The sequence below is a fragment of the Neoarius graeffei genome, chromosome 9 (assembly GCF_027579695.1).
Source record: "Neoarius graeffei isolate fNeoGra1 chromosome 9, fNeoGra1.pri, whole genome shotgun sequence".
In the NCBI taxonomy this organism is placed as follows: domain Eukaryota; kingdom Metazoa; phylum Chordata; class Actinopteri; order Siluriformes; family Ariidae; genus Neoarius; species Neoarius graeffei.
In genome coordinates this window covers 45,990,009-46,017,924 of record NC_083577.1, presented here as the reverse complement: position 1 = coordinate 46,017,924, position 27,916 = coordinate 45,990,009, and the positions used below count along the sequence as shown (strand labels likewise).

The following is a 27,916-nucleotide window of genomic DNA, read 5'->3' as shown; positions in this document are numbered from 1 at the left end:
CAATAATGAGCTGAGTGTGTTACTCTGTATTTATAAGCAGAATTTTGTTCCAAATTCATTGGAAATCCAAAATTCCCACAAAATGCTACCAAACCTGTAAGATGCTTTCTCATGATCTCACAAATTGGTTTCGTCCCAAGATGGGTCATTCATATTCTTTAGAACTTTCCGAACAATTCGCTCCAGGTCTTTACGAGCCCGCTGCTCCTCTTCCAGAGACCGTTTCATTTTCTTACTGTCCTGTTGATTAAGTCATATGACTTCATCAAGATATATTAAAAAGTAACTAAGGTAAGCACAGAGAAAGGGACAGAAAGATCGGTCCATACGCACCTGTTTAAGTTCTTGAACCTCGTCTCTTAGTGAATAAACAACATCTATGAGACTCCTGTAAGAGTTAAAATAAGTTATTTTGATGGTATTATATGGCATTGAAATCTAATTTATTGTACACAAGTATAACTCGTTGATTTACCATTTTTCCCAACAGGGAAAGGAATTTGTGAAAAATAGACGTTACATTGTAACACATGTATTCTTACTTCTCTTCCATAACAGTCTGTCCATTACTTTGGATCTCCTCCACGATTATCTTCTCCTCTGCAGGTAGTATCAGGGCTGGAGCAGTGTCTCTCCTCTGTCCTGTTCCAAAAGAAAAGTCCTGCAGTTTGGTTTCCACACATCTCTAGGTGAAGGACTGATTGGATTGGTGAGAACAGTTAAAAAGAGACACATGTACTCTGAAACAGTGAAAGGATCAGGTTAAAAGAACTGTGAAGGAGACTAAAGTAAGACAGGTTAGCCATGCAGAGAGGAAATGTCAAGGCAGGAAAATTTCAATAATGGCTTCCTAAAGAATTATGAATTGCATGACATTTAAAAGTTCCTGAAACCAATAAGGAACATATTTAAAGACGGTAAATTAAGCATTGAAATAAAATCATAGTTCAAGTACTTCCCCAGAAAGGACAAAAATATTGACAAAAGTCTAATAAAGCCAATATTTATTGAAAATGTATATTACAGTGACTGCTCTGTCATACTGGTATCTGTACGTATGTATATATACATATGTCATGGACACATTAATTATATCTTATTTTTGAACCACGTAAACATCACTGACTTCTGAGTTGTACAGAGAATTAGAATACCGGCACAGTACAGCAGACAAAAGGGCAGCAAGTGTTTTGGAAATCTTGTCTATTTTTTTGTTTTACCACAGAAGAGAACTTGGTCACAAGGATTACCACACAACATGAAGAGTTATATTCCTATTCTTTGTTCAAGTACTTTTGTAACTGGCAATATGTATTTCTCTTTTGTCTGATAAACAAAATCATACATAAGAGAGAGAAAAAAGTTCATCTTAAAACACTACAGGTACTCACAGAGCTTCAAATGAGTAACAAAGAACCACAAACCACATACCTGGTTTAAAATCAAACAAATTTTTGAAGGGACAATAAAATTCAGCATATTTTGGCAGTCATCCCATATGGAGACATTATTATGAACAAACATGTAACAAAAATAAAAAAGCATGTATTGTACAAGTCAAAAATAAATACATAAATAAAAAAAGACAGAGATACATCCACTAATACTGTCCAAAGTAGCAATTCATGATTTTCCTGTATTTTACCAAAGCATTTTGTGTTCAACTCTATTATCTTGCATCCTGAAAGAAAAAATGAAGCTGGAATTCTTGTGTCCAATGCTTCCCTTAGGTAAACAATAATACTTCACATATGACAATACTAAAATATTTACAAAGTTGAAATCTTATAATTTCTAGAAGGACGAGATCATGGTTCAAATGTCTACAAACAAATGTCCTTTATTATTATTGATGAAATACTAGTTAGAGACAGAGAAAGGCATATTCCCCAACTATCATATGAGGGAACATCAAAATAACAGGCAAAAAAGGTGTCAAGGCAACAAGGACCAATTTGGATATGTGCACAAAGAGGACAAGGAGTGAGGTTTAATACAGGCATGTGAAAAGACATAAATATAATAAATAAAATTATAAATAAACATCAAAATAAATTAAATAAATAAACTAAAGTGAATGAAGTTAAATAGTACAAGTGAGGGAGTTTAGTTCTGGTGGGAGATGTAGGAGCTGCAGCTCTTACGGGAAACCGGCCCCATCCTGTAAGAGTGAGCCGTCCATATACTGTCATAGTCCGAGTCCTCTGAAAGGTCCGAGCTGCCCTCGGGCCGAGAGATGCTGCTGCGGCGGCCCATACACTCCATGCCTGACTGATCCAGCACGTGGTTATGCATCAGATCAGTGCCCTGCCACGCTGAGATGAGCAGCACACCAGCCATAGCGGGCGAGGAGAGTCCAATCATATGAATGAAGAGGGGGAGATTTCCCCAAAACACAATGGTGGTACATGGGATGACAAAAACCATGTGGACAACGAGTGTAACAAAGGTGGAGAGATGAAAATGGAAACAGAAATAAGGTTAAATGTGAATGTTAAAAAAGAGGACAGAAAAAAGTGAAAGCGATTAATAGTGAATAAATAAATGATGAAAGGGTGAAGAGGAAAGAGAAAAAGAGAATATTGTTACCAGAGTTGCAAGAGTGACTTTGTTAACATCAAAGAGGCACAGTGTTATGTAGCCATAGTCCTATGATGGATATACAGACTTAATCTTACTTGAGTTGAGAGTCTGTCGGGTTTTGGCACTCGTACAGTAGGCCTCAATAACTTTCAGGATCTGAGCATCCTCTTCCAGTGCTACAGTACCTGTTGTAGTTACAGAGTAATTACACGTCAGTCACCACTGTAAATCTCATCAGTAACATGAACAAATCCATCAAACTTACTTTTCCTCAATGCAAACTCCTCATCGGATGGCTTCCTTTCAGGTTTCCGTTTGGGCAGCAGCTTCTTCATACTTTTCGGGCTTTTACTGAGATCCTGGAGCAGTGCAAAGAATGAAAATCAGGATGAATGAGAGGATAAGGTGGGACAATACAGGAGACGGTTCAGTTACGCAAGCGTTTTAAAGAAGAACAAGAAGAATTTTTACATTTAAAAAAATGTTTGTTCAAAAGAATCACGTTATTGGCATCATTATAAATTCTTTCAAACATAAATTAAGTCCATAGCTCATTTTAGATTTTTAAAACATACAACTTTTTAGTTACCCTTAAAGTACACATTTAAGACTTCATATAGTAATGCACAATACATACAGTTGTGGTCAGAAGTTTACATACAGTGACATGAACATCATCTTGGATATGAATGTCATGGCAGTATTTGGGCTTTCAATGATTTCTCTGAACTGTTCTTTTTCTGTGGCAGAATGATTGTACAGCATACATCTTTTTAAAAAAACTAGAATTCGGTGCACAATTTTCTTTGGGTTTTCTGAAATCAACACATGGGTCAAAAGTATACATTCAGGGTCAAAAATTTATATACAACACACCTAATATTTGGTTAAAATGTCTCTTCGCAAGATTCACATTGACCAAACATCTTTTGCTTACTATGAACAAGCTTCTGGCAGAATTCTGGTTGGATAGTTCATAACTCTTCATGGTAGAATTGGTAGAGTTCAGTTAAAAAAAAAATTTCTTGGCATGGACTCAACTTATAAACACGGTCCATATATTTTCAATAGGGTTGAAGTCAGGGCTTGTTTTAAGCTTAATGTTAGTCTGCTTTATCCTCCACAACCAGCTCTGATGCGTGTTTTGGTTCATTGTCCTGTTGTGACTCCCAATCATGTTCAAGTTTCCAATGGTTTGAGGTTATGCTGAAGAATTCTGAGGTAGTCCTCTTCCTTCATTATTCCATCCACTTTGTGCAATGAACCAGTTCCACTGGCAGCAAAACCACCCCAGAGCATGATGATCCTACCACCACCACCAGCTGGTACAGTGTCCCTCTGTACATGGTGTCACTGTGGCCAAACAACTCAATCTTTGTCTTATCTGACCATACAGCTATCCTCCAGAAGGCTTTTTCTTTGTCCATGTGGTCAGCTGCAAACTTTAGTTAAGCTTGAAGGTGTCAATTTTGGAGCATGGGGTTATTTCTTGGATAGCAGCCTCTTAGTCCATGGTGATATAAAACTCACTGAACTGTAGATAGTGATCCATCGGCTTCCAGTTCATGGCAGGGCTGTGCCATGTTGGTTCCTGGGTTGTTCCTGATCATCCAAACCAACTTCCTTTCAGCTGAGGGTGACAGTTTGGGTTTTCTTGAAGTAAAGTGGCTTGGCAAAGTAACTACACCTCCCAGTAACTTACATACAGTACAACTGTTTGAACTGATCTTGGGATCTGCAGTTGTTTAGAAATGGTTCTAAGAGGCATTCCTGAGTTGTGTATATCTGTGATCCTCTTTCTCAGATCTGCACTGAGCTCCTTGGACTTTCCCCATTTTACTGTGTGTTGGTCAATCCAGTGAGTGCTGTAAACAAACCCTTTTCATGAAGGCACAGAGAAGCTACCAGCTGTAGTCAATCATGATCACTAACAGGAAGTTAAGAGACCTCGGCCTTGGCAAGATAAGAGACATTCTGGAAGTTTCAGCACCTCTGAATTAATAATCTAAGTGAGTGTATGGAAATTTTTGACCCTGTATGTATACATTTGACCCTGTGTTGATTTCAGAAAATCCAAAGAAAAGTGTGCACCGAATTCTAGGTTTTTTTTTAAGATGTACGCTGTGCAATCATTCTGCCACAGAAAAAGAACAGTTCAGAGAAATCATTGAAAGCCCAAATATTGCCATGACATTCATATCCAAGATGACATTCATGTCACTGTATGTAAACTTCTGACCACATCTGTATGATCACCATCTGAAAATGAGGCAAAACACATGGCACGAGTCCCAAAAAGTCATCAACGGGACAGATAATATGACCAAAATACACACAGACCTCTTTATAGCAGAGAGCAGCTGATGGTCTGAGTGGGGGTGCTGGCCTCAAGCAACTCAGACTCCAAGGTTTCTGGGTTTTGGGAGGTTCCAAAGGCCCCCACATTACAGTGCTTTGTGGCACTCCATGAGAGGAGGAGTGAGGGAGCGTGTGGTAGGCAGGAGCCACAGTCAGGCCTCGGCTCTCTGCGTGTCTGGATGGTGTTAGAGGGTGGGATGGGAGCTATAAAAGGAGAAGGAGAAGGAGAGAGAGAGAGATGTGTTACTGTAAAAACAGGACAAACTGCTTTAATCTAAATCTGTATTGCTGTACAGCTGTAATATCTCTTGTCATATATTTGTCACATTATTTGCACTTTATGTCGTCCTGTGCTCAGAGCCACTCTTTTAATTTGCACCATAGCTTCAAAAGTATCATACAGTCAGCTTCAGAATTTTTGGCACCAAAATCCTACTTTTGAACTTCAAGATGCTGAGTTACAACTGAAATTGTGTTATGCTGACAGTGAGAGAAGACAAACTTTTTATTTTATCATGCACATAATTAGCCTGTTTGGTAGAAAAATAATGCTATATACAAAGAAGAGCACCAGAGGACCACTGTAAAATATGGTGGGGGTTCAAGTGGCAAAGTACCGGATAATTTAGCCCAAAACCTGCTTAAATCTGCCAGAAATGTAGGAGTTGATGAAGGTCTAAAATCAAATCTATTGGTTACACTTTTAGTGTAACTTTTGCCCATATATTGAAACTGAGAACTGTTCTTTGGGACATTAAGACTTGGCCATAGATGGATCTGTCACCAAAACAATGACCCGAACATCCATCCAAATAAACACTGACAATTGTGCAGGACCACAAATTCTGTGTGTTCTGTATTTAAAAAAAAAAAAAAAAACAACAAAGCTTTAAAATAAAACTATACAGCTTTCTCACACTTTAGGACAATACAAAAATTAAACTATGTTCTGGAGAAAGTGTAATATATGATTTTGAAAACATACTTTATGTAGTCAATGCACGCAGACATTCAGGCCTTTATTTGCTGATATTTTGAGAAGGCCTAATTTAGGTCCTGTAATCAGAAACTCACCGTGTGGCAAGGGACTGTGAGTGGTTTCATGCTTGGAGCAGTCATGGATGTGTGTTTGGTCTGGCGGTTCAGGTGCTCCAACCAATCCTGTTGATCATTCTTATTAAAGCAGATAACCTGCAGCCTCTCAAACATACAACCTGCAGGGATGGACCACACACTAAACAGACTATCCCAATACTTTCACCACTGTGCTGTATGTTTTTCATTAAAATTTGAAAAATTATAAAAATTGCAGGTGTCTTTTTTACCCGAGAGCTCAAAAGCATTTTTATGGCTTTCACACTCCTCTAAAGCAGTTACTGTCATTCCATTCAAAGGCAGCTTGCCCTGTGAGAAACAAAGTGGACACCTAATGTCTGACAGTAGGGCTGGGAATGGAGCTAAACTCCTACGTGCTGCTTATTTAGTAGGACGTAGTATGGTGACCATATTCTGACCTGGTAGATGAAGCCACTCATTCTTGGGCTGGCCGAGAGGATAAGTAGAACATGAGGGAAAAGCATGAGGTAACGTTCATTCCTTTCCTGAAAAACATGCATCAGTGCCATGAGAGTTTCTTGAATACACAAGTTAGTACTAAAGTTTACATACCAATGGGACAAAATAAAGCAGATAAACAAATTTATGACAAATCAGACATTTAGTGTGATATGTTTCACAGAAATCTTTTTTGTCCTTTTTCACCCAGACAGTATCAGTGATGCACACTGTTGCACACAACTGTATAGATACTTGATACTCTTATTGGCTCAGTGCCAGTTATTATGAGAAATACATATCAAGACAGGAAGTCTTATATTGATATGACACAAATACAATGCATTTTCCTCACTGAAAGATCTCATCTCATTATCTCTAGCCACTTTATCCTGTTCTACAGGGTCGCAGGCAAGCTGGAGCCTATCCCACACTCAAAAAAAAAACCATTGGATTTACTTAACCGAGTTATGGCAACCGGTCCCACGAAACTGTGTTAATTTAGATGTATTGAATACAGTTATGTTGAGTTTTTCAACACATAACTGTATTCAATATATCTAAATTAACACAGTTTCGTTGGACCGGTTGCCATAACTCGGTTAAGTAAATCCAATGTTTTATTTTTTTGAGTGCAGCTGACTACGGGTGAAAGGCGGGGTACACCCTGGACAAGTCGCCAGGTCATCACAGGGCTGACACATAGACTCACAACCATTCACACTCACATTCACACCTACAGTCAATTTAGAGTCACCAGTTAACCTAACCTGCATGTCTTTGGACTGTGGGGGAAACCGGAGCACCCGGAGGAAACCCACATGGACACGGGGAGAACATGCAAACTCCACACAGAAAGGCCCTCGCCGGCCACAGGGCTCGAACCCGGACCTTCTTGCTGTGAGGCAACAGCGCTAACCACTACACCATCGTGCTGCCCATATATTATTATTCTCATCTCATCTCATCTTAGCTCTAGCCGCTTTATCCTGTTCTACAGGGTCGCAGGCAAGCTGGAGCCTATCCCAGCTGACTACGGGCGAAAGGCGGGGTACACCCTGGACAAGTCGCCAGGTCATCACAGGGCGTTAAATATAATAATAATAATAATGGCCAAAACATGTGGTCAAAACACAAAACCATTAGTGAGGTCAGGTACTGATGTTGGGCAAGGAGGCCTGGTCAACAGTCAGCATTCCAGTTCATCCCAAAAGTGTTCAGTGGGGTTGAGGTCAGGACTCTGTGCAGGCCATTTGAGATCTTCCACACGAACCTTGGCAAACCATGTCTTCATGAATGTTGCTTTGTGCAAAGTCCATGAATAATCCCAGCTATGTTAATATTCAGTATAACAGCATGACTGCAAGTGTGATGTTGCTTTTATGCCAGTGGTTCTCAACTGGTTTTGCTTTAAGACACATTTTATGTTGGCCATCAACTTATGACCCAACACTACACTCAAGTTATTTATCATATGGAAGTAAATGAAGAAATGCATTTTAATTTTGCATAATAATATTACCTCATTGCATAGGCCTAATAAAGTTGGATAATAATCATTTATTACTTTAGATAACAGGAAATAAAATCAACTTACATGCTGACTTATGGCTGTATCTCATAAGTATACAGTGGAAAATATCAGTTTATTAAATGCACATGCTTAAGTGCAAAATTAATTGCTCACAGCATTAATATGAAAATGGACTACTATATAATTGCGTATACATAATCCTGAGTAAGTGCAATTTACCTAACCTAACAAATAAACACTGAGACAAATATTAAATAAATTGTACATTATATGAAAAGTGCACAACTATTGAACACATACACATAATAATGAGATTTAACTGCAGGTAACAAGAACAGAGCGGAAATCATAACCTGTGAAAATCAATGGGAAACCTGTGGGTGTGATTTTGAGACACTTCTCAAACTGAATTCAGGATGGCAAGATCGAATACATCTGCTGATTCATCTAGTTAGAGTGCATCACTTCTGCTACTTTGTCCTCGGACACATCTTGTATTCTCCCAACTCTCCTCCATATGGTGTCTTTTGAGATTGGGATTTTTTCCCCCAATTGATTTGCAGCAGGTTTGCACCAAGGATCTCTCTTAACATATCGACAGCAGCGAGTAAAACAAGGTCATCTGTAACTGTGTGGGCCTTTTTGCATTGTATGATGTGTGAGTCTGTATGATGTGCGAAATGATTGCTTCTGAACAGCGCATGTGTTTTTGAATAATTTTTTGAGACGTGTCCAGATCCGTCACTTTTTTCAAAAGAAGCTCAACTGGCTCGCTTTATGGCTTGAGTGTTTTGTCTCCAAATAGCCTACTTTATGAATTTCAATGGCTTCATGCTTTCCACAGCCTATAAGCCACGAAACAAAAAACACACTGTGGTCTGCACAAACCATGTTTGGCATATTTTCATTTACCTTGCACAGTTTTTTTCCCAGACTTTTACAGGAAGAGGGAATCTCACTCCATTTATCCATGTTAGCACCAATTGTTTATACGTGAATTAGGACCAAAATTGAAAAGTTTGATATGACATGACCGCAACATGACCGAATTTCTCATTGCCTATAACAGACACAGATAATGCTCCTTTATTATTATTCCTTTTTTTAAACAGTAGTTTGTTTTGTCATATTTTTCCATGGTTTTCCTTGTTATATGTTAACATTTACATTTAGCAACTATTTTTTTCTTCCCCGCAGTCTGCGACCCGATCTTAAAGGCAGACTGCCTTTCAGGTTTTTCAGGTTTAGGTCATAAAAAGAATTTTCCCTGACACCCAATTATTTTTGTTTAGTGGACCGAAAGCTACTGAATTTGAATCACAGACTTCCAATTTTATTATTTTAAAAAAAAAATAGAACAATTAATGAATTTACGGGGCCCTGCAATGACCTGGACATTGACATACTTGGACATACAAAGACATGACTTGTAGAGTATCCCATGCAGGACAACTGTCAGACAGTTTTGAAGTAAAGACAGGAGTACGGCAAGGATGTCTACTGTCACCTTTCCTGTTCATCCTGGCAATAGACTGGATCATGAGGACTACCACAGAGGGAAGGAACAACGGAATACAGTGGCTACTGGGGAGACAGCTAGACGATCTGGACTTTGCTGACAACCTAGCACTCCTTTTGCACTACCACAGTCAGATGCAGGACAAAACTATCCGCTTGGACTTAACATCCGCCAGAGTGGGACTTAAGATCAACAAGAAGAAAACAGAAGTCCTAAAGGTCAACGACACCACTAACATCCCCATTACAGTAGGTGGAGAGACAATCAAGGAGGTGGAGTCCTTTGTGTACCTGGGAAGAGTGATGGACCAACAGGGAGGCACAGAACAGGATGTCACAGCCAGGATTGGCAAGGCAAGAGCAGCCTTTGTCATGCTGAAGAACATCTGGGCCTCCAGGGAAATCCACATGAACACCAAGGTGCGCATCTTTAACTCCAACATCAAGTCAGTCTTGCTATACGGATCAGAGGCATGGAGAATGAACAAGACAACACAACACAAGATACAAACATTTGTCAACAACTGCCTCAGATGCATCTTCAACATCAGGTGGCCAGAGAAGGTCAGAAACGAAGAGCTGTGGTGCAGGGCAGGACAGGAACCTGTTGCCAAACAGATCCTGAGAAGGAAATGGGGGTGGATTGGTCATACCCTCAGGAAGTCAGCTGACAGTACCACCAGACAGGCACTGACCTGGAACCCCCGAGGCAAGAGAAGGAGGAGCCACCCTAGAAACTCCTGGAGGCGAGACACGGAGCGGGAGCTGATTGGACTGGGGATGCGTTGGGAAGATCTGGAGAGGGAAGCCCAGAACCGAGCTGGATGGAGCAAGATCATCGGTGGCCTATGCTCCGCATGGAGCCAAGGGCCCAAGTAAGTAAGTAAGCAATGACCTGGCAACTTGTCCAGGGTGTACCCCGCCTCTCGCCCATAGTCAGCTGGGATAGGCTCCAGCTTGCCTGCGACCCTGTAGAACAGGATAAGCGGCTACAGATGATGGATGGATGGATGAATTTATGGCCACGTGGCCCTAAATTCTCTGCTATTTTTTCCTGCTTCACCATGACCCAATTCAAGATACTACGTCATGCATCACGTGGTGGGCTTTCCCCATTCGCACAAGGCATTGTGGGATACAAATCTGAAACCGGAGAGGAAAATGGAGGACGTGAGTGTGCGAATGAAATGTGGAAAACTGACTACAGTAACAGAAAGCAGGAAGAAAAGACGTTATGTTGTGAAGGAAAGGAAACGCAGGACCAAACTAATAAATATTGGTGGTCAGCGAGCACCTCGGTGTGATCAGCTGTTCATTTAGTGACAGAATGATGTAACTGTCAGTGCACGGTCAAAGGTAAACCTGTAGATGGCAGTAACGCAACACTGGATGCCAGCTGCCGTAAAATCCAAGAGAAGAAGAAGAAGAAGAAGAGGGCACCTAAAAGTGCACATGCGCACACGGACTTCCTCTGTCTGCTTGACTGTGCGAAGCGAGTGATTTCATGTACATTATTTGCTAGGGAATCCCTTCAAATTAAATAACTTCCCAGACACAGAATGGCCTGTTTTTTGTTTTTTTAGATATTACAGAAATAAATGTATATCACAATGACCAAATTTCAGAAGGAACTAAATTTCACTGGTTTTATGAAATCAAAAGGCCGTCTACTTTTAAAGGGCCCACGATCCATATTTGGCTCACGACCCACCAGCTGAGAAACCTGTTTTATGCAAGGGCTATATCAACAAAAGATTAATATCAAGTAATTGACATTTCAGACACAATATGGGCAAATATGTTGTTTATTTTTGCAGCATGAACAAAAATAGTTCCTAAATTAGTCTCAGCCATATAGAAAGTTGCTTGCTGCCACTTAATATACAGACTGATTGACAGCCTGTAGTAAGTGTAGTAACTGTTGCAGTGTAACAAAACTAACTTTATGTTGGGAACACAGACAAGTGGAGTGATACAGACAGTGAAATGAACCAGTGCTGTTATACTAAATATCTTAGAATGCCACTTGTAGACTGGAACTAACTGTTGTATAAAATGCTTCATACAAACCGACTGCCTAAAACAAACACAAATGACTCCCATCTTTTAAGAAATGTTAATTTGAGTAATGTCTCACCTCACAGCCATGGCTCTGTACCATGCCTTGGCTCATGTAGATCACAGAGCCAAAAGTCTTGATGTCTTCACCCTCCCACAAACGAATGGATTCTGTGAGAATTTGCAACTCCAACTCCTTCCGTTTCCGCACCTCCTGACACTGGGCCTGTAACCGTGGAAACAGAGGGTGGAAAATTGTTTGCCATCGGAACAATCCACACCTGTATAAGAATGCAGTGGGACATGGGGCATGGGTGTGTGACAGCAGATACTGTATGATGAGTTTTTGTAGCACACTAACTAGGACCCTGCACACGAGTCTATAATCCTTCACAATACTAATGACAGTTGCAGCCAGACATTTACATACACTGACATGAATGTCATGACAACACTGAGCTTTCAGTGATTTCTCTCAACTGTTCTTTTTTGTGACAGAATGATTGTACATTTTCTATGTTTAGCAACAACAACAAAACCCAAGAATTTGGGTTTTCTGAAATCAATACAGGATCAAGATTAGACATACAAGGTCAATTTTATACACTGTATATTAAAAAAAATTCAGTGGTGCTAAAAATTCCAAAATGTCTTAACTTGCCAAGGCCAAGACCCCTTAACTACTTAACCCCTTAACAGACCAAGGTATCTTAACTCCTGCTAGTGATCATGAATGACTACAGCCAGAAGCTTTTCTGTGCCTTCATAAAAAGGGTTTGTTTGACAGTACTCATTGGATTGACCAACACGCAACGCAGTACAATGGGAAAGTCCAAGGAGCTTGGTGCAGATCTGAGAAAGAGTATCACAGATTTACACAACTCAGGAATTTCTCTTGGATTCATTTCTAAACAACTGCAGATTTCAAGATAATCTGATCAAACAACTGTACATGAGTGCAAGTTCTTAGGAGGTGAAGCCACTTTGCCAAGTCACTTTGCTGGAAGAAGACCCAAACTGTCACCCTCAGCTGAGAGGAAATTGGTTCAGATGGGCAGGAACAATGCAGGAACCACCAAGGCACAGGCCTGCTATGAACTGGAAGTTGCTAGAACACTGCCTACAGTCAAGCAAGTTTTACATTGTTATGGTCTAAGAGACTGCCATCCAAGAAAAAAGCTCTGGCACCATAATCAACACCTTCAAGCTCAACTAAAGTTTGCAGCTGACCACTTGGACAAAGAAAAGGCCTTCTGGTGGAAAGCTTCATGGTCAGATGAGACACAATGACCAGAGGTACAGAGGGATGCTGTACCAAATGTTGGTTGTGCAGCATGGTACCTGTACCAGCATGGTGATGGTAGCATCATGCTCTAGGGCTGTTTTGTTGCCAGTGGAACTGGTGCATCACACAAAGTGGACGGAATAATGAAGAACTTTGATTCTTCAGTATACCCTCAAACCATTAGAAATGTGGACACAATTGGGTGTTCCAACAGGACAATGACCCCAAATAGACATCAAAGCTGGTTGTGTAATGGATAAAGCAAGCTAACATAAAGCTTAAAACAAGTCTTGAGCTCAACCCTAACAAAAATACCTGGACTGTGCTTAAAAGCTGGGTCTGTGCCAGAAAACACAAATTTAAATGGACCGCTGTTAGGACTTGGACTGTTTTGGCCTCTAGAGGCCGCTGTTATTTCCTTTTTGTGTCTTGTTTATTTTGGCCTCTAGAGGCCGCCACTGTTCCTGTGTTTTGTGTTTTTGTTAATTGCCTGTTAGTCCTAATTATCTTCACCTGTGTCCTTAATTAGTTTGTGTATTTATACCCCTGAGTTCAGTCCTCTTGTCACGGAGTCTTTGTGCTGTTATGTTTATCTCCAGTTTCCTTTGTACTGTGTTTTGTGGATCTTCTGAGCTTTTGCATTTGAGTCATTCCCCTGGTGGCCTAGTGGGGGTTTGCTGGATCATCACACCAACGAACCAGGTTCGAATCCCAGCAAAACCCTAACAGAAAGACTCCGTCATGACCGACTCAGCAGAGGCTGCTTCAACTGTCTACCCGGCCAACCTTCAGGGAATTATGGCAGCTTTGACACGCTTCGGAGCGACCATGGACGCTCATGGACGTACGCTCACCAGCCAACGTGAGGCCCTTGCTCGCCACGAGGAACTGCTTCAGCAAATTGGGAAAACCCTGGCACAGCTGACATCTCTGCCTGCATCTCCTGCTCCTGATCCAGTTCCTGCTCCTGATCCAGCTCCCACTCCTGCTCCAGTGCCTCCTGCCATGCTGCCTTCTTCACCTCGCGAACCCAGCCTTCCTGCACCACAGAGGTATGACAGCAAGCACAGTGAGTGCCGAGAGTTCCTTACCCAGTGTTAACTCACCTTTGAGCTTCAGCCTACCACCTACACTACGGATCGCCGCAAGATTGCCTTTGTGATCACCTTATTAGCTGGTAAGGCGCGAGCCTGGGCTACTGCTATCTGGCAAAGACAGGGACCTGAGTGCTTTGATTTCCAGCTGTTTTCTGAAGAGATGCTTCGGGTCTTCGATCAGGCAGACATCAGTACCGACGCAGCCCGAAAGCTCATGTCCATCCGGCAAGGAGGAAGCGTCGCAGATTACACCATCTCGTTCCGAACACTCGCAGCAGTAAGTGGATGGAACAAGACTGCCCTGGTGTCAGCCTTCCACCATGGTCTGTCTGACCCCATCAAGGACGGTCTGGCCTCTATTGGATGCCCAAGTGACCTCGAAACCCTCATCTCACATGCTATTCGTCTGGACAACAGGATGAGAGAACGCCACCAAGCCTTGAGCCCCCCCAGCCTCCCTACCTCTACCTGGAGACCATCTACCTCCTTCAGTGACTGTCCAGAACCCATGCAAGTGGGTCGTACTCGCCTCTCCGCATCTGAGAGGGAGCGCAGAAGGAGGGACAAGTGCTGCATCTACTGTGGCAAGCCTGGTCACTTCCGAGCATCATGTCCCGAACTCTTGGGAAAAGGACCGCCCCGTCCAGCCGAGGGAGGGTTGTGACGGGGCCTACCCTCTCTCCCGGACTCCCTAGTCAAGGAATCTACATCCCGGTCTCCATCTCCTGGGGTGAGTCTGTCCACTCTTGTCAAGCTTTGATAGACTCAGGGGCGGCTGGGAACTTTATGGATATTCACTTCGCCCAAAGCATCAATATACCTACTGCACCTCTTGAAGTCCCTCTGTCTGTGTCTGCCCTCGATGGCCAAGCGTTAGGTGATGGAAGAGTCACCCAAGTTACTTCTCCAGTCTTCCTCCAGTCTCAAGGTCACAAGGAAGAAATATCCCTGCACCTGATTCCTTCACCTGAGTTCCCAGTTATTCTAGGCCTTCCTTGGCTTATTCGCCACAACCCTCGCATAGACTGGGTAACAAGCCAGGTTGTGGAATGGGGCCCTGCATGCCATGCCTCTTGTCTGCTCTCTAGCTCTCCTGTGTCTCCTGCCGAGCCCCCTGATCTCACCGAGTTATCTCAAGTTCCCACAGAGTACTGGGATCTCAAGGAAGTATTCAGCAAGAGCAGGGCCACCGTTCTTCCTCCGCACCGGGCCTACGACTGTGCCATCGACTTGCTCCCTGGGACTACCCCTCCTCGTGGCAGACTGTTTTCCCTCTCTCAGCCAGAACACAAGGCTATGGAGGAATACCTCAAAGACGCCCTGGTCTCTGGGTTCATTCGACACTCCACCTCACCTGCTGGTGCCGGCTTCTTCTTTGTCGGCAAGAAGGATGGGGGGCTTCGACCATGTATTGACTACAGGGGCCTGAACAAGATCACTGTGCGCAACCGATATCCCCTTCCGCTGATGTCCACTGCTTTCGACCTGCTCCAAGGCGCCACCGTCTTCACCAAGTTGGACCTACGGAACGCATACCACCTCATCCGTATCCGACAGGGAGACGAGTGGAAGACTGCCTTTAACACCCCGTCTGGGCACTACGAATACCAGGTGATGCCCTTCGGACTCACCAACGCACCAGCTGTTTTTCAGGCCCTAATCAACGACGTCTTAAGGGGCATGATTAACCTGTACGTCTTTGTCTACCTCGATGACATCCTTATCTTTTCCAAGACCATGCAGGAGCACCGCCACCATGTCCGCCAGGTTCTCCAGAGGCTGCTACAGAACAATCTGTTCGCCAAGGCCCAGAAATGCGAATTTCATGTTCCCGAGGTCTCCTTTCTGGGATTTATTGTACGGACAGGCCAACTCCAAATGGACCCTGCCAAGACCCTGGCCGTCCGGGACTGGCCTACTCCCAAGTCCGTTAAGGAGGTTCAGCGGTTCTTAGGATTCGCTAACTTCTACCGCAAGTTCATCAGGAACTTCAGTTCTGTGGCAGCACCCATGTCAGACCTCACCAAAGGGACAGGTGGATCTTATGGCTGGTCTCCTCAGGCAGAAAAGGCGTTCAAAGACCTCAAGGCCCGCTTCTGCACGGCACCCATTCTGGTCCTCCCGGACACCTCCCAACCATTCATCGTGGAGGTGGACGCCTCGGACAGTGGTGTCGGCGCGGTACTCTCTCAACGTTCGGAAGGAAAGCTGCACCCCTGCGCTTACTTCTCCCACCGCCTGAGTCCTGCGGAGTCCCGGTACGATGTGGGGGATCGAGAACTGTTAGCGGTCAAACTGGCCCTTGAGGAGTGGAGGCACTGGCTGGAGGGAGCGCAACATCCATTCCTGGTTTGGACTGACCACAAGAACCTGGAGTACCTCCAGCAAGCCAAGAGACTGAACCCTCGACAGGCTAGGTGGGCCCTGTTTTTCAGTCGGTTTGACTTCACCCTCTCGTACCGTCCCGGCTCCAAGAACACCAAACCTGACACACTGTCCAGGCTGTTCTCTGCCACTAACAGGGAGAATGAAGTCGGGCCTATTATCCCGGTGTCCCGGATTGTGGCCCCTGTCCGCTGGGGTATTGAGGAGGCTGTTCGACGAGCCCAACGCCAGGACCCCGGTCCTGGGACGGGGCCACCGGGCCTCTTGTACGTCCCACATCAAGCCCGGGCCAAGGTTCTCCAGTGGGGTCACTCTTCCCCTCTCACCGCCCACCCGGGAGCTCGGAGGACCCTGGACTTCCTGAAAAGACGCTTCTGGTGGCCTAACATGGAGCAGGAAGTAAGGTCATTTGTCCTGTCCTGTGAGGTTTGCACCAGAACCAAGAACCCACGACAGCGTCCCCAGGGTCTCCTGCATCCTCTGACCATTCCCCGGCGTCCCTGGTCCCACGTGGCAGTCGACTTCATCACGGGTCTCCCTGAGTCACAAGGTAACATGGTCATTTTGGTCATTGTTGACAGATTCTCCAAGGCCTGCCGCTTCATACCTCTGTGCAAACTTCCCTCTGCTCTTGAAACAGCGAAACTTATATTTAATCATGTCTTCCGAGTCTTTGGTCTTCCACAGGACATCGTCTCAGACCGAGGGCCCCAGTTCTCCTCCCGAGTGTGGCACGGGTTCTGCAAGGTCATCGGAGCCACTGCCAGCCTCTCCTCTGGGTTTCACCCACAGTCCAATGGTCAGACGGAGAGGCTCAACCAGGACCTGGAAACCACCCTGCGAGGCCTGGCTATGGATAACCCGACATCATGGAGCACCTGGCTGCCATGGGCAGAGTACGCCCACAACACCCTGCAGTCATCGGCCACCAAGCTGTCGCCATTCCAGTGCCAATTCGGGTTCCAGCCACCTCTGTTCCCGGACCAGGAGGAGGACACGGGGGTGCCCTCGGTCAACCAATATGTGAGACGGTGTCGCAAGACCTGGAGCAAGGTCAGGAAGACCCTCATACAGACCTCCAGAACCAACCAGACTCAGGCCAACCGCCACAGAAGACCTGCACACACTTTCCGCCCTGGGCAGCGGGTTTGGCTGTCCACTAAGGACCTTCCGCTGCGGGTGGAGAACCGCAAGCTTGCTCCTCGCTACATTGGCCCCTTCAAGGTGGTGCGCAGGGTGAACCCTGTCTCCTACCGGCTCCAGTTGCCCCGGACTCTGAGGATCAACCCCACTTTCCATGTTTCCCTGTTGCGGCCTGTACTGACGTCTACGTATGCCCCTGCCCCTAGGAACCCCCCACCCCCCCGCATCTTCCAGGGGCAGACTGTGTTCACTGTGCATCGCCTGCTTGACTCCCGCCGGGTCCGCGGCGGGTTGCAATATCTGGTGGACTGGGAGGGCTATGGTCCTGAGGAGCGCTGCTGGGTTCCTGCTCGGGATGTCCTAGATAAAGAACTGTGTCGGGACTTCCATTCGGCCCATCCGGATCGCCCTGGGAACGTCAGGAGACGCTCCTAGAGGGGGGGGTCCTGTTAGGACTTGGACTGTTTTGGCCTCTAGAGGCCGCTGTTATTTCCTTTTTGTGTCTTGTTTATTTTGGCCTCTAGAGGCCGCCACTGTTCCTGTGTTTTGTGTTTTTGTTAATTGCCTGTTAGTCCTAATTATCTTCACCTGTGTCCTTAATTAGTTTGTGTATTTATACCCCTGAGTTCAGTCCTCTTGTCACGGAGTCTTTGTGCTGTTATGTTTATCTCTAGTTCCTTTGTACTGTGTTTTGTGGATCTTCTGAGCTTTTGCATTTGAGTCATTCCCCTGGTGGCCTAGTGGGGGTTTGCTGGATCATCACACCAACGAACCAGGTTCGAATCCCAGCAAAACCCTAACAACTGCTACCAATTCTGCCAAAAAGAGCAGTCAAGTATTCAGCAAGAACTCTGCCAGAAGCTTTTAGGATGTCTACTATTTGGTCAAGGTGAAACTTGCTAATGGACATTTAACCAAATATTAGGTGTATGTATATTTTTGACCCTGTGTTGACTTCAGAAAACTATGGCGTTTTATTCCTATCTTTAATGAAGAGCATGGTCTTTCAATTTGAGAGCAGTATGTATTAGTTTTGTATTGATTCCCCCCCCCAAAAAAAAAATAGCCCCTGCTTGTGCTCAGGCTGCTTTTGTGCACCCTCTCGGATTTTGGTGATATGATACAACCCTATCAAAATTCAACAAACAATAGAATGCCAGATGAAATTGTCATTGCATCCTTTACTTATGGGCAGGTTACTGTTCAACAGCGTTCACCCTCTCCTGCCATTCTGGACTTTCGGAGTTAATAAATACATCAATGCCCATATATCTTTACTATAATAGCTACATATAGTAGCCCCATAGCACATTGGTTTCCGGTTAAACAGGAATCCACCCGTGAGTAAAGTGAATGTATTTTTTTTTGGGGGGGGAATCATTGCAAAATTTGAAAGTGAAATGAACAAATACTGCTCTCAATTTGAAAGACCATACTCTTGATGAAAAACAGGAATAAAACTCCATAGTAAACCCAAAATATATTAAAACTTGCACCCCAAATTCGTTTGTTTTTTTCCTATTAAAGATGTATGTTGTACAATCATTCTGCCAAAGAAAAAGAACAGTTCAAAGAAATAACTAAAAGCCCAATATGGACATGACATTCATGTATGTGTATGTAAACTTCTGAATGCAACCGTATGTATATATAACAATAATACTACTCACAGAAAGATTCTTGAATGCTGTCATGCACTTTTGAATTTCAGTCCGATCTGGGTGACCCTCCTAAGGGCAAAATGAAGACAAGTAGAGACATTTTTATCTGCTAGGCATTTTAATTCAGTTATAAATATTCAAAAGAATGCTTGGAGTTATTATTTTTACCTCCATGTGTCTCTCCAGTTCTTTCAGTAAAGTTGGGTATTTGTCTAGTCTCATGAAAGGTTTGCTAAGGCCTGTGGTCAGAGTGAGGATGCCTGGAGAACTTGCTCCTTTACTCTCCATGAAGTCTCCTAACTCCTCACTATGAGACAAAAATCAGAGTGAACACTATTTTATAGCTTACTGTGGAATGATTATAAAAGGTAGGACAGATTGCAGCGGTTTACCTGTGATCAGTGAGAATGTTAACAGCTGACGGATGGTTTGAGCAGTAACCTGTATACAGTGCTCTCATTTTTGGCATAAGGTTTAAGAAAAAGCCCCCTACTTTCTGTTGCAGCTCTGGAAGTCTGAAACAGCAAAGTCAGAAAAAATTTAAATAAATAAAATTAGAGACAAAAAATGAATCTCCATTCTCATATTTTATTAATATTTTTTCTTCTCATTGAAGATTCCCCTTAAACAGAGCTAGAAATACAGCGCCCTCCACAATTATTGGCACCCCGGTTAAGATGTGTTAAAAGTCTTAAAATAAATTCAATTTTTATTGCAGAAGCATAATCTCACGCTGAAAATTGTAGAAAAATGTAACCCTTAACTCAAGTGAATTAAAAAAAAATCCCTAAGAAATAATTATTTTTCATAAAATCACCTGTTCCACAATTATTGACACCCATAACAATTCCTAGAAAATAAATGTAATTGAAGCATTCCTGTCATTTCTACTGTAGTTTATAAAGTTGATCAGAGTATCTAGGAACCTTTAATTAGTAATTCATCACATCTTGGGTGGCACGGTGGTGTAGTGGTAGGCGCTGTCGCCTCACAGCAAGAAGGTCCGGGTTCGAGCCCCGTGGCCGGCGAGGGCCTTTCTGTGCGGAGTTTGCATGTTCTCCCCGTGTCCGCGTGGGTTTCCTCCGGGTGCTCCGGTTTCCCCCACAGTCCAAAGACATGCAGGTTAGGTTAACTGGTGGCTCTAAATTGACCGTAGGTGTGAATGTGAGTGTGAATGGTTGTCTATGTGTCAGCCCTGTAATGACCTGGCGACTTGTCCAGGGTGTACCCCGCCTTTCGCCCGTAGTCAGCTGGGATAGGCTCCAGCTTGCCTGCGACCCTGTAGAAGGATAAAGCGGCTAGAGATAATGAGATGAGAGATGAGATCACATCTTGTTTCCCTGGGGTATAAATATGATGTGACACAGAGGCCTATTTCTCTTATCCACTCTTCAACATGGGAAAGACCAGAGAACACACCATTCAAGTAAGGCATTCATAAGGCATTCATAAGTCAGGCAATGGCTACAAGAAAATATCCACTCGCCTACACCTGCCCATATCTACAGTCAGAGGAATCATCAAGAAGTTTAAAACAACTGGAACAGTGGCAAACAAACCTGGATGAGGATGCAAGTTTATCTTGCCACCACGCACAGTGAGGAGGATAGTAAGAGAAGTAAAAAGTTCTCCAAAGCTCACTGTTAGAGAATTGCATCGAAGAGTAGCATCTTGGGGTCACAAAGTCTCCATAACAACCATCAGGCGCTATCTACATGCAACAAGCTGTTTGGGAGACAGGCATGGAAAAAGCCTTTTCTCACTTACAAGCGTAAACGTCTGGAGTTCGCTAAGCGGTACTGGGACTTCAACTGGGACCGTGTGCTTTGGTCAGATGAGACTAAGATAGAGCTTTTTGGCAACAAACACTCTAATACATCACAAAAGATGAGTATGCGGAAAAGCACCTCATGCCCACTGTGAAGTATGGGGGAGGATCGGTGATGCTGTGGGCCTGTTTCTCTTCCAAAGGCCCCGGAAACCTTGTTAGGGTGCATGGCATCATGAACTCTTTGAAATACCAGGACATTTTAAATCAAAATCTGTTGGCCTCTGCCCGAAAGCTGAAGATGGGTCGTCACTGGGTCTTTCAGCAAGATAATGACCCTAAACATGTGGCCAAATCTACACAAAAATGGTTCACCAGACACAAAATCAAGCTCCTTTCATGGCCATCTCAGTCCCCAGACCTCAGCCCAATTGAAAACCTGTGGGGTGAGCTGAAGAGGAGAGTGCATAGGAGAGGACCCAGGACTCTGGATGATTTAGAAAGATTGTGCAAAGAGGAATGGTCGAATATCCCTCTCTCTGTATTCTCCCATCTTGTGATAATGTTATAGGAGAATATTAAGTGCTGTCTTGTTGGCAAAAGGGAGTTGTACAAAGTATTAACATCGGGGTGCCAATAATTGTGGCACACATGATTTCATGTAAAATAATTATTTCTTAATGTGGGATTTTTTTCCCACTGAATAAATGCACTTGAACTAAAGGTTGGATTTTTCTCTTTTTTTGCATTGCTGTCCTATATTATTTAAAAAGAATGAATTTATTAGAAGCCTAAGAACATATCTTAACGAGGGGTGCCAATAATTGTGGAGGGCGCTGTAAGTGTCAGTTAGAAAGACAATAAGAAGAAAGGAGTTTTTCTAATCTCCAAAGGTGCCTCAATGTTCACAATGTCACCTGGTTTTAGACAAATATTATTGTTAAAAATGAAGAGAGACAACCTCTCCTTTCGCTCCAAGTAAATTTGCTCTCCCTCCTCAAATATCACTGTTCGGTCTAATTCTACAAATTAAAGGTGACATACCCCTTTTCCATACATTGGCACAGTTCTCTGATGTCTTAATGAAATATCTTTGGCATGCTTTGGTCAAAATACCACAAGGACAAAGCATCACAGCACCCGTCTCCCCCTGTCTCTTCAAAATGGCAGGTTTGAGTGCCTGTTCCTTTAAATGATAATATGAGACACTGCTCTCCAACCCCCTCTTTGACCAGCCAATCATCCTCATCAATATTCATTTGCAAGGGCAGTTTCCAAGCCATGAGTGGAGATGCTCAGATTAGGGGGTGGCATAATTCTAATCAGTTCCCTTTGTGACACAGAAAGGGGAGTCAAAACTGAATGATATGTTGAAGCACATTTTCTGAAATAGGCAGCCCAAATGAAACTGACTTGTCTTAATTTGGAATTTGTGGGTTGGTAGGTGACAAAAAGTGCATTTTTCATAATATGTCCCCATTTTAAGGCTCAGTGATGACATTTAATGTACTCTGACATTGTCATTTCAGTGACAAACACTGCAAAATTCTTAATCCAACAGATGTGCTTTCTGTCCCCAGTAATGACCTCACTGTGTCCTATATCAGCCTTTCTCAACTGGGGTGCCGTGGCACCCTGGGGTGCCGTCTGGCTTCGTTAGGGGTGCCGTCAAAAAATTATATATTCTAACATTGTAATAATAAATAAAATGAATTAAAATAAAAAAAAAACGATAGTTACACTAATGCAGATCATCGCCGCCTCATGCATCATCAAAATTTGTCTCATGGCCCCCTTTCCCATGTCACAACGTCACTGCCGGGGTCAGCGTATGGTCGGCGTGACTGCGTATATTTTATATGGGGGTGCTTTGAGAATTTGCATACTTCTGAAGGGTGCCGTGACTGAAAAAAGGTTGAGAAACGCTGTCCTACATAACAACTACAAACACCATACTGTATTTTAGCTGCTGTTGTATATACCCATCTTCCAAAAGTCAAAATATCAATATACTGACTGATGTCATTAAAAGTAGAACCAAGGGCCGAGTAATCAGTTATTAACCCCTTCAAGTCAAGTTTTATTTATTTCAATGCCCTTGGATGAGTCACGTACGTCATGAAATCTTTTACCGCTGTGCCTTATGACGTACGCTACTCGTCATAAACACCTCCTTTTATGTACCTTACATGGCACATTACTTTCACTTCACAGTGCTAAATTACTGTGAGTTGGCCTAGTGGTTAGCATGTCCACTTCTCAATTGGGAGATTGCAAGTTCTATTCATAGTCGGGTCATACCAAAAACCATCATAAAAATGGTACCCTGTTACTTGGAATATATGAACCCTTGGTGTACATTGTGTTTTCAAGTACTAGTTGTTTATGGACAGGTTCTCATTGACAAGACCTGTTGTCTTGGTTGTTTTTGATTACTAAAGTTATTTTTACTCTACAGCAGTGTTTTTTTGTGATTTTTCTATACAAATATTAAAAATATAAAGTTCTGAACAAGTTAGAGAAAGATTATCAAAATATCCCAATTTTGACCTATTTTTGTCCTATATACCCAGCACATTACAATTAATTATGGGTGGCAGCCAAGGGGTTAATGGTACTCACTTAGTACAGTCCTCTAGTGACTGGACAAGAGTTTGTTGGAAGGTGCTGATTTCCTCCAGGTTCCCCATAATGACACTGACGTCTGCAGAGCCAAGTCTAAAATGGAAAGAGAGATTTACAGGAAAACTGAGGGGAAATGAGGACGAATCTCACATTCTAATCGATAAGCAATTGCATCACTGGAAGTCAAAGACATTAGCATAACAGATCCTCCTGTAGATATTTATTGACTGAAAGGATTCTGTTCAGTGATTTAGGTATTTCAGGAAATGCAGAAGTAGGGTGGAGGTCATTTACATAAAAGTCTCACTTTTCTGTGTTCTGAAGTGGCCTCAGGTAGTTGGTCAGAAGATTCTGCAGCTCCTTTGAGTATTCTGTCTCCGTTTCTAAAATGTTCTGTAACACCTGTTGAAAGAGATGGCAGAAAATTTTCAACAGTTGCTACCCTACAATTACAAGACATCAAGCTAAACCATTTAGCTACAGAGGCAATTAAAGGCTAAACTCTTTGATATTATTTTTTAAATAAAAGTCAGGAAACCATAGTATTGTTTGTGACATGGGTTCTTTCTGCTCTCACAAAACATTTTCCCATATAAAAACAGACATCTACACTAAAAGCAATCAAGCTCATGCCCAGATCTCTTTTGTTTTTGAGCACTACATTGATACTTTTCATGTTTGAAATGTATGAGCATTCTGCTTGTATGCAAAGTATGAACCAACCTCTACTTTTGACTTTGAATATGAGGTTATCACTATTAATATTACATGAATATTAAACATGGGGTGGCACAGTGGTGTAGTGGTTAGCACTGTCGCCTCGCAGCAAGAAGGTCCTGGGTTCAAGCCCAGCAGCTGGCGAGGGCCTTTCTGTGTGGAGTTTGCATGTTCTCCCCGTATCTGTGTGGGTTTCCTCCGGGTGCTCCGGTTTCCCCCACAGTCCAAAGACATGCAGGTTAGGTTAATTGGTGGCTTTAAATTGACCGTGAGTGTGAATGGTTGTTTGCCTCTGTGTCAGCCCTGTGATGACCTGGCGACTTGTCCAGAGTGTACCCCGCCTCTCACCCATAGTCAGCTGGGATAGGCTCCAGCTTGCCTGTGACCCTGTACAACAGGATAAACAGCTACAGATAATGGATGGATGGAATATTAAACACAATTGCTTTTGCATTTACTGCACAGGTGTCAGCAGTCTACATACAGTAGCAACAGCATTTTCAGTACAATTATATTAAACTACCTAGATAAGCGTTTGTGGCAGCGGGGGCGTGGTCAAGCGCCAGTTTCTGACAGGAGGGCGGAGTCAGGGAAGGTAAGTGGCAGAATCACTACACCTGACTGCAATTAACCTGTGTTTGTCTGTCTTCCCAGTGACCGCGCCCTATTTAAGGAGGGAGAGCGAGAGCAGAGGAGCTCTCCCCGGAATCAGACGCCGAGTGTGTGTGTGTCTGTAACGCTAAAACATAGTTGTCAACCTGAAAAGTGTGACAATAAAGCTGTGTGTCAACCTGATCTCTGTCCTGCCATCCTCTGTGCTCCACTCATACATAGGGAACTGCCACAGTGGTGCCGAAACCCAGGAAAAGTGGAGTACCAGCCGAGCAGCCCCATGGAGTCCTCCTCGTTCGCCGACCTGGTCCACGCCCTCGCCACGGCCCAGCAAAGCCAGCACCAGGCACTCGTCACCCTCCAGAAGGAGCAAGAGCGACGCTTCGAGGCCCTGGTGCTGGCCCAACAAGAAGATCGAGAGGCGTTCCGGCACCTCCTCGCGTCGGCGGGGTCCACCAGCGCTCCTACTGCGGGTCCGTCTCCCCTCACTGTCACCAAGATGGGCCCGCAGGACAACCCCGAGGCGTTCATCACGCTCTTCGAGCAGGTCGCCGAAGCCTCGGGGTGGCCGATGGAGCAGCACGCGGCGTGCCTCCTCCCCCTGCTAACGGGAGAGGCACAGCTGGCCGCGCTACAGCTCCCCGCCAACCGCCGGCTGGCCTACGCGGACCTCCGCCGGGCCATCCTCCAGCACGTGGGGCGCACCCCAGAACAGCAGCGCCAGCACTTCCGCGCGTTGCGCTTGGAGGAAGTCGGCCGGCCGTTCGCGTTTGGCCAGCAGCTCCGGGACACCTGCTGGCGGTGGTTGAGGGCCGACAACCGCGACGCCGAGGGAATCATCAACCAGGTGGTGCTGGAACAGTTCATCGCTCGCTTGCCAGCAGGAACCGCGGAGTGGGTCCAGTGCCACCGCCCGGCGTCGCTGGATCAGGCAGTCGAGCTGGCGGAGGACCATTTGGCGGCTGTCCTGGCGGCAGGACAGCAGACGGCATCTTCTCTTCTCTCTCTCTCTCTCTCCCCCTCCTCCTGTGTCCTGTCCTCGCCCCATTCCCCCACCGTGGAGGCGGGGGCCGGCACCTCCCCAGCCGGCCTGCCGCACCCGCGGTGCCCTCCCGTTTCTCCCTTCTGTGTCTGTCTCTCCCCCACCTCAGGTGAGTGAGCCCCAGAACACCGATACAGAGGGAAAGCCCGGGCCGGTCTGCTGGCGCTGCGGGGAGCCGGGCCACCTCCAACAGCAGTGCACGGCGATGGAGGTGGGCGCGGTGGTTCGGATCCCCGACGCGCCAGAGGCCGCCCTCGATCGGGCCGGAGCGTATCGCATACCGGTGAGTATTCAAGGGGATACATATCAGGCGTTGGTGGATTCTGGTTGTAATCAGACCTCAATTCACCAAAGCCTGGTTCAAAACGAGGCATTGGGGGGAGCACAGGGGGTGAAGGTGTTGTGTGTGCACGGGGACATTCACAACTACCCTTTGGTGTCAGTCCACATTCTTTTCCGAGGGGAAAAAGTTATAGTGAAGGCGGCGGTTAATCCTCGCCTTACCCACTCTTTAATTTTGGGGACTGATTGGCCGGGATTTCGGGATTTAATGATGCACTTAGTAGAGAGTGGGTCCTGCCATTTAGCAGGGGGAGGTCCCGGTGTCACTTTGGCGGGAGCAGCTGTCACAGAGCCATCTATGTCATCCCCGCGTCACAGTGAGGAGCCCCCGGCTCCTCCTCTCGCTCTCGGGGAATCCCTCGCGGATTTCCCGTTAGAGCAATCGCGAGACGAGACTCTGCGACATGCGTTTGACCTAGTGAGAGTAATCGATGGTCAAACGCTCCTGCCGAACGCCACCCCGTCCTTCCCCTATTTCTCTATTATGAAGGATAGATTATACCGAGTGACGCAGGACACTCAGACGAAAGAGCGAGTCATGCAACTTTTAATTCCAAAGAGCCACCGGGAATTGGTATTCCCGGCGGCTCACTTTAATCCCATGGCTGGACACTTAGGGCAGGATAAGACACTAGCCCGAATAATGGCCCGATTCTATTGGCCGGGGATTCGCAGCGATGTTCGTAGGTGGTGTACGGCGTGCCGCGAATGCCAGTTAGTAAATCCCACGGCCATTCCAAAAGAGCCTTTGCGCCCTCTGCATTTAATCGAGACCCCGTTCGAAAGGATTGGGATGGATCTCGTCGGGCCATTAGATCGGTCAGCACGAGGGTACTGCTTTATATTAGTTCTGGTGGACTATGCAACGCGATATCCGGAAGCAGTGCCTCTGCGCAATATCTCAGCACGCAGTATTGCAGAGGCGCTCTTCCGCGTTATCTCCCGAGTTGGAATCCCGAAAGAGATTCTAACTGATCAAGGCACCACATTTATGTCACGGACACTGCGCGAACTGTATGGGTTATTGGGGATTAAGCCGATCCGCACCAGTGTGTATCACCCACAAACGGACGGTTTAGTGGAATGGTTCAACCGCACCCTCAAAAATATAATTAAAACATTCGTAAGTGAGGACGCACGTAATTGGGATAAGTGGCTCGAACCCTTGTTGTTTTCAGTGCGAGAGGTTCCCCAAGCCTCCACAGGGTTCTCCCCGTTCGAATTATTATATGGGCGTAAGCCGCACGGCATTCTAGATGTGCTGCGGGAAAATTGAGAGGAGGGACCTTCACAAAGTAAGAACGAAATTCAATACGTTATGGACCTGCGCGCAAAACTCCACACGCTCACCCACCTAACCCAGGAGAATTTGCGGCAGGCCCAAGAACAGCAAGCCCGCCTGTACAACAAGGGTATGCGCCTTAGAGAGTTCACACCGGGAGATAAGGTACTCGTACTGTTGCCCACGTCGAGCTCCAAATTGGTCGCCAAGTGGCAAGGACCCTTTGAGGTCACACGGCGAGTCGGGGACATCGACTATGAGGTAAGGCGAACGGACGGGGGGGGGCCTACAGATTTACCACCTCAATCTGCTTAAACTCTGGAATGAGGAGGTCCCCGTGGCATTGGTGTCG

General features: G+C 44.9%; 1 protein-coding gene across 3 annotated transcripts in view; it reads right to left on the bottom strand.

The window, feature by feature from the left end:
* The window catches only part of arhgef7a (Rho guanine nucleotide exchange factor (GEF) 7a), a 62,092-nt gene that overhangs the window by 3,196 nt on the left and 30,980 nt on the right, over positions 1-27,916 (bottom strand). For 2 of the 3 annotated variants that reach the window (XM_060929628.1, XM_060929629.1), the window contains exons 7-21: positions 23,877-23,971; positions 23,567-23,662; positions 19,569-19,691; positions 19,345-19,483; positions 19,186-19,245; positions 11,685-11,831; positions 6,456-6,542; positions 6,267-6,345; positions 6,016-6,155; positions 4,924-5,145; positions 2,849-2,942; positions 2,679-2,768; positions 543-642; positions 334-388; positions 95-240 (exon numbers count right to left, since the gene is read on the bottom strand). In XM_060929628.1, the coding sequence (XP_060785611.1) occupies positions 118-240; positions 334-388; positions 543-642; positions 2,679-2,768; positions 2,849-2,942; positions 4,924-5,145; positions 6,016-6,155; positions 6,267-6,345; positions 6,456-6,542; positions 11,685-11,831; positions 19,186-19,245; positions 19,345-19,483; positions 19,569-19,691; positions 23,567-23,662; positions 23,877-23,971 (1,650 nt within the window). In that variant the 3' untranslated portion in view covers positions 95-117. Of the gene's footprint in view, positions 1-94; positions 241-333; positions 389-542; positions 643-2,144; positions 2,316-2,678; positions 2,769-2,848; positions 2,943-4,923; positions 5,146-6,015; positions 6,156-6,266; positions 6,346-6,455; positions 6,543-11,684; positions 11,832-19,185; positions 19,246-19,344; positions 19,484-19,568; positions 19,692-23,566; positions 23,663-23,876; positions 23,972-27,916 lie in introns of those variants that run through there. The other variant, XM_060929630.1, reaches the window with a different exon arrangement.